The following is a 7,211-nucleotide window of genomic DNA, read 5'->3' as shown; positions in this document are numbered from 1 at the left end:
ATTACTTTTATGTGATCTAATGGTTTGAAGAACTGTTTTTATAAATCAGTAAAACAGCAAAGCAGCGTGTTTCCCTGAGAATTTACTATATAAAGCTTTGTGTCTGACTGTCTGACTCACTCTCAGGCAATGGAATAAACCCACTTTGTTTTCTATGAATGAATGAAGTCAGTTATATAATAAACTAAGCTTACCATTACCTATGCAAATCCTCCGTCTCAGTCACATTCAATAGTCGTTCTTACAGGTGTTTCGATATTTCACCAATGAGGAAACAGAGATGGCTTATGTGGCGACAATAACAAAGGTAGTTCATAACTGCAGTGTGTGTTAATAAAAGCAGGCATGAGTCATCATCAGGCCTGTCTTACGTAAGTGCTTCTCTTCTCCACCCAGCTTACTGCTACAGTGCACCACACCCCAGATTCATTCACACACTGCTCTGCTGCTGCCCAGCCTCCCATTGATGCCGAAGAGTGCACTACTCATCTTTTCCACGCTGCAAATGTCAGTTTAAACGAAAATGCTCAGGCCGCAGAGCAGCCTAATCAGTGTGATCAAAAAGTAGCACCTCAGATTTTAACGTGACATCTTTTCACTCGAGATCATCGCTTTAGTTTTAATGCAGTATTTTTTTGGCCAGTGCAGCAGGAATGTATAAAACTGTAGATTATTCCGTGTCTTTGTCAGGCTGTTGACACTGATCTAGAAGGGCAGTTGCGGTTTGCTGTTGGTTGGGGTTTATAATCCGATAAGTATCACACGACCATGTGGGGGGTGGGGGGGTGGGGGCAGAATGGAGTTAACAGGACCCCCAGGGAAGCAGAAAGAGACAGAGGGAGGTAGGAGGGCTGTCATCAATCAGGCCACTGACGTCACGCGCTCGCACAAAATGCACTTGATCCCATTTCCAAAATCCAAATTATAGAAAAGGTCTCTTTCATAGGCAAAAAATGAATAAAAATGCAACATATTGATTTTGGACATAGATCAAATGAACATTTTACTTATCAGTTGGTATCAAAACACAAGAACATTTTTTCAGATCTTGTAGTAACCTACTGCTATGTGAATACTGTTTTTATTTTTGACATTACAATTTCAACCACTAGAAACACGAAGCAGTTTACTCTGGATGCTAACCCTATTTTATAACCAAACAAATCGGTATGCGGATTCCATCAACGGTCAACCATTATCTTACTTTGGGAAGGCTGTTGCTGTGCCGTGAAATCTCTCATCTTTAGCTTGCTGTATCTGAGCCAAGCAAAAAGATAAGAATGTGTTTTCCTGCTGACATCAAGTGGCCACAGTGATAACTACATGACTCCTGTGCTGCTAAGCCTGTGTCCTGCTGTTGTGGACTGGATGGTTTAAAACGCTAGACAATGGCCATTTTTAAGGAATGCTTGGTGAGATCCACAGAACCTGGCTGAAGCTGAAATTGAAAATTACTAACATAAATAAAAACGGAAAGGAAAAAAAGACGGAAAAAAAGAATCCTTTATTATGTAAAATTAATCTCTGGGCTTTATTATTTCCGATATTTCAAGAAATCAAGCTGGATTTTTAAAAGATCTGTTATCTCTTTGTAGTCTAACAGCATGCTTTTTATGGTCACAGGCATTTGATTGTCAACTGGTGTCTGTCAATGCACGTCCCCTAACATGGGCACTAACATGATTAGACATAAATAGCTCCTGTCTCAATAGTCTGTGTAACTAGATACCTCCAAAGCGACCATGTGGATAGTTTGCATACCAGAGGCACGAACCACTATGGAGTAAAAATGTAACAGATAACTCAAAATTTATGATAGACAGTCTCACACAAAATCCACTGTTATCTTGGTAAGACAAGTAACATTTCAGGCCTCCTTTGCTTGTTTTTACTTGTTCATCTGTGAAAAGCAGAGCAGGCCAGAGAGGCAAGCATGTGATCAGCCTGTAAAATCTGGAGTACATTTAGGCAAAATGGTATAAATAACAGTGCTTTGTCCCCCAGTATAACCGGTGTAACTCTGTCTAGCACGCTAGAAACACTCAACAAACAGCAAAAGCACTGACTGAAGTATGTAGACCATGTCCTTAAAGTGAGTACAGATAAGACTGAATGAATTTATTCAAAGAGAGAAACTGACGAATTGACCATACTGACAAATACATCTTGTTTATTATATGAGTGCAAATTTCAAGCCGACCTTGCAGATGTTCCAGGGGTAATATAAGGGAATAAAAAGTCCTGAAGACATTTTCCACATCCAGAAATGTATCCATGAAATGAGCTGTACCCAGCACATTATTCTTATAATATGATTGGTCTAGCAGAGATTGCTATAAAACTGTGTTTACTCAGAGATATGTTTTGCTTTTTTGCACATTTTCTGCCCAAGTAAACAGTAGCCTCTTAGTAAAAGCATTTGTAAGCTCAATGGGGCACTTTCGAGATAAAGAATTTAGCTGGAGACAAACATGGCATTCATATTTCACACAGCCAAAAGGAGGGTGGTATCTGGCCTCTGTAAAAAAAAACAAAACCCCAAAGACACAAGTAATTTGGATACATTTACAAAAAAATCGGTATACATGGGCACCAAAAGTCACAACTGCATTTATAACAATGCAAGAGACATGATAGAAAAATACAGAAAGTTTTAAAGATGATATTTGACTTAATCTTACAAAGTCGTCCAATTGTTTTTATCAACTACATCCAATTTGGCTTCCAGCTTCACAAGATGGCAGAGGAGTTGCAAAAAAATACAAAAACACCACCCTCTCGTCTACAGGCTTACTCCACTCCTTTCATGAACTCCAAGAACTCTGCAAAAAAGAAGTCAGTGTTACAAACAGCTGAGCTTCAGACAAACTACTACGAAACCAGAACATGTCTTTATCAAGCAAATGTCTCATTGTGAATGTGTCTTAAAAAGTAAACACAACTGGTCCAAAGTCCTCACCATCGTAGTCAATTTTGCCATCGTTATTTTTGTCCCCATCCTTCATCAATTCCTCGATGTCGTCCTCTGTAATGGCCTCTCCCGTGGACTCCAGCATCATTTTCAGCTCATCCAGGTCAATATAACCATCTGTGTTTCTGCAGAATCAAAGGTGTGAAATGTCGTTAATGCGTAACAAACTTTAATTAAGCTTTACAGCTGGCATTGGGGGAAGAAGCAAACTTGTATTTGATGTGTGACTGGTCATATCTAGAATTTAAGTGTCTGGGAACCACCACGGTGAGAAAGGGAAAAAAAGCACAGCGAGTTTGTTCTTTGATGCTCAGACGAGGTGTCTGGCTTACATCGAGTGGGTGTTTAAAATATTCGGAGCTGTCAAAAAGGATTATGGAGCAAACTACATGCTGTACTCTGCAGAGCTGCTTGGCATTTTGTCAGTACTCATAATTGCACATTGGAAGCATACTTTGCTGGAACCACACAATGAAGAAGAGCAATTTGTTCAATAGACTGTGGAAATGCTCCAATGATAGCATCCTCTTGCCATAGATATTTCCCCCCCCCAAGTCTGTCAGTAAGCATGTAGCACAGTATTTCTTTTGTGGTGAGATTTTGCTAATAAACCGCTCTGAGTGCAGGATAAAGTAGCTACAGGTTTAAATATGAAACGTACTTGTCAAACATCCGAAACAGCTCTGCCAGTTCTTCCTCTGACTTCCCTTTGCTGTCGTCCTTCATGCATCTCACCATCATGACTAAGAACTCATCAAAGTCCACCGTGCCACTCCCTGCACACACAACACACTTCATCACATCCTTAAACTGGGATTTTATATTATCCCAGTTTAACCAGATGATCAGCTTAAAAGTACAGTCTGTTCACCAATGGATCACTGCAGTGATGTTATAGCATCTCAACTGATGTTACAAATGTATTTGATTTGAAGCCTATAATTGTCTTATTTATTATATTTATAACAGGCATACCTGTGAATTAAAGTGTGTGTGGTCTAACTATACAGAACTCAATTATCAGCTTTAGCTTTATCAAACAAAACCAAGATGCTGTTTTCATATTTCAACATTAAATCACATGGAAAATCCAAGATGACAAGTGCAACATCTGACACACATTTCCCTTTAATTCAACCTGACACATCAAGTTGTATTTAAGATCCCTGACTAGCATTTAAGGTCAGAGAGCTCGAACAATGCTTGTCTGCATAACATGCTTGTGATGCATTTGGCAGCTGACCTGTGAGAATGAGAGTCAAACACAACCAATTATTTTGTTCTTTTTTTTTTCTTATCCATAGCCCAGTAGCGGTTTCGATTTACCATCTTCATCCACCTCGTCAATCATCTCCTGCAGCTCCTCCGGTGTGGGGTTCTGACCTAACATCCTCATTACCTTCCCCAGCTCTTTGGTGCTGATGCAGCCGTCCTCTGCATCCTGTACGAAGATGTCAAAGGCGGCCTTAAACTCTGCAGCAACAAAGCAGCACACACACAAAAATATCTACTGAAGCACGTCTGGTTTAGGACAGGGTTAAGATTAATTCCTGGGCATCAGCACAAAAGGCTATTTGTCTTAAGTGTTGGTGCAACTAATAGTTGCAGTCCTGTTGAGGTATAGATTTTTTCTACCAACAACTATAACTAAATCATCTTTTAAAGGGACTCGATGGCATGCTCAAAGCCTTTACGCCTTCAGTTGAAAATCGTTTCACGCACCATTTTTCTGTTCATCTGTCAGCTGCTCAACCTGCCAAAGAGAAAGAATTGAGAGAGAAAACATCAGCTTTCTGGGATATATTCTGGAATTTCTCTGTAACAACATATTTATGGGTTTGATTGCATTTTCCAAAGCTCCAAATATATCTCGGTTAAGATATCTGGAAATCTAGACTAGATTATTTCTGTTTGTTTTGATAACTTTTCAGTTAACAAAGCTCCGGGACATCCCTGACATTACACAGCACCTACATATCATACATGAGAGCTGGTAAGAGGAGGAGTTAAAAATAAACAGTCAGAAGAGAGGCTCAGGAACGACAGATAAAGGACACAATACACAGTGCTCTAAATTAGCATAGCTGTGGATCTGTCCCAACAATGGAACAGTAATCCTGGAAAAGCTACCAAGAATGAAAGAGGGAGACAGCTGCTTATGTAAGAGTTATTGACTGTTGTCCACTGTAAATTAACCACATACATACAGTATACAGACTTTCACATTTAAATTCCACTGCTGATGATACTGCAAAAGAAAAAAAAAAACCTGAAACAGATGTAATATACATTCCAGTGTGTTTTTATTATCTCCCCGTTGGACTGTGAGCAAATAGGAGAGCCAGAGGACTATCTGTGCAAAGGTGGATAAATAGCCACACGGCTCTCAGGCTCACAGATAATGCTGGAATTCAGCCATGGGGCGGTTTATCTAAACCTGAAGCTCTTCTCTGGCACCAGAGAACCACTGAAACAGAAGCATCTGAGCAACTGGCCAAAATTAGCCACGTGAAGTGAGACCGTTCCATTTGAAGTCATGAATGAAGCAGCAGATTGTGGTCCAGGGACATGTCCTGTCAGTGACCTTATGAGTGGCTCTTATCAGTTCTGATAGGGCTGAAGTAGGAGGAAATCTAGAGACATACTTGGTGTTAAGGCTCCCCCGAGACGATGTAGCACTAATGAAGGCAACATAGGTATTTTACAACTATTTTAATAATGTGAGCTTAAAAAGGCTTAAAAAATGATGGGTGGCATTTTTTCATGCAACAAATAAACATTAAAGTGCAGCTTTAAATGGGGAAATTACACTCTTTCACTCTTAACTACTGATTACATTTAGCACTATTAAGAAATGTTAAGGATAATGGTTTTACATCCATAAAAACATCACTCCCACACTAGATTAGTTCTCACAGTGTTCTGGTGAGCACCCAACAAATCAAATAACTTCACCAGAGGAAGTCAACTGCACTCTTTCAGCTGTGTTTTGAGTGGGATCATACCGCTGCCTTGTAGATGTCGTTCATGTCGGAGGCTCTCTTGCTGCCTGTCCTGACAGCGTCCTGGCACAAAGGAAGGAAGTACTGTCCAGTTCAGGGCAGGACTCTGGCCTCATCCTCCGAGGGTTTTATAGCTGGAGTCCAGCGCTCTCTGGTCCCTCCCTGGGCAGAGCAACCTCCCCTCTGTTTGTGTCCCCTTGTGTGTCCATAAATGTGTGTGTTTGTGTATGTGTGTCATTTGGCAAATCTGTCACAATCACCAGGCTCAGATAAAAATGTGGCAGCTCTTAGGGGGCACACTTTGGAATGGAATGAAGTGAGGGGGGCAAGTGTGGTGAAGCCTAATCTCCTGAGAGGGGGGGGGGGCTGTAGGGACACTCAACATTCCTCTAGACCTGGACCACAGAATATATATGTGTGTATGTGTCTGCGTGTGTGCATGGAGGAAAGCCAAGCTGGGAAACATCTACAATCAGAAGACCAAGGAGGTAACAAGAAGAGAAAGAAGGCAGTTCTAAGAAGTCAGAGAAGACCAAGGTCAAAGGGGTGTTCTTGTGTTTCTTAAAGTCCTGACCATAGATAATCCTTTTGTTTTTCAACAGTGGACAATTTGAGTTGTTGTAGTTTTAAAAAGTAACGGGAAATAGATACATAATTTAAAGCACCAACTTCTAGGAAGCTATTCTATTGTGCAACACTATGAAGGTGGACCTGGAGTCCCCAAAAGGATAGCAATCATTGGTTGTACCAGTGGTTAAGACGAATAACCTTTTATGCTGAAGATAGGAAGAACTTTTAATGTTAGCAGGAAAAATTAAAGGCTGTATTTTCCCTGTGAAGAAAAGAGAATTCTATCATTTCTGGAGGTCTTTGGGTTTCTGCCTCCATCAAAATACAATCAAAGTGACTGGGATCTTGTTTCTGATGTTCACAAGACTGAAGATGACATTAAAAACTTCAATGACCACGTCTCTTTCCAGAAACGGTGTCCCTGTTTCTCTTTAATCTCTCTCTCTGTCTGACATTAATGTAAAAAGGCTCAACTGGAACTACTTTCTTGAAGAAAAAAAATCCCCAGTTAAACTGTTGACAGTGTCCTGCGTGGATTAGCCAGAATAAAAGGATCATTGTGCCTAGAAAAAGAATTTGATACAACATTGTTAAATTAAATGCCACATTTTCAGCGATGTAAGCGCCAGAAACAAAATTGCATTCACGCCTGCTGTGTTGGGTTAAAG

General features: G+C 40.4%; 1 protein-coding gene across 1 annotated transcript; it reads right to left on the bottom strand.

Annotated features, from left to right (window-relative positions):
* Window positions 1–2,148: 2,148 nt before the first annotated feature.
* Window positions 2,149–6,119, bottom strand: tnnc1a (troponin C type 1a (slow)). Its single transcript, XM_086276820.1, has 6 exons — window positions 5,977–6,119; window positions 4,694–4,724; window positions 4,298–4,444; window positions 3,633–3,747; window positions 2,960–3,096; window positions 2,149–2,822 (listed from the first exon to the last, which is right to left on the bottom strand). Exons 1-6 carry the CDS (start codon window positions 5,998–6,000, stop codon window positions 2,791–2,793), a joined length of 486 nt encoding a protein of 161 aa, XP_086132946.1. The 5' UTR covers window positions 6,001–6,119; the 3' UTR covers window positions 2,149–2,790.
* Between the last annotated feature and the right edge of the window lie 1,092 nt (window positions 6,120–7,211).

Source organism: Aulonocara sp. 'chitande type north' Nkhata Bay, linkage group LG20, assembly GCF_057382095.1.
Source record: "Aulonocara sp. 'chitande type north' Nkhata Bay isolate Kocher_YH1m ecotype deep benthic linkage group LG20, A_spYH_male_GT1.1, whole genome shotgun sequence".
Lineage (NCBI taxonomy): Eukaryota > Metazoa > Chordata > Actinopteri > Cichliformes > Cichlidae > Aulonocara > Aulonocara sp. 'chitande type north' Nkhata Bay.
Note: the sequence above shows the minus strand (reverse complement) of the source record. Positions and strands in the feature narration are given on the sequence as shown.

Coding starts and splice junctions, on each gene's coding strand:
- tnnc1a (XM_086276820.1), bottom strand. CDS start 6,000: ATGAACGACATCTACAAGGCAGCG. Junction 4,725..5,976: donor ACGACATCTACAAGGCAGCG/GTATGATCCCAC, acceptor TCTCTTTGGCAG/GTTGAGCAGCTGACAGATGA. Junction 3,748..4,297: donor TGACGAGGTGGATGAAGATG/GTAAATCGAAAC, acceptor TTGTGTGTGCAG/GGAGTGGCACGGTGGACTTT.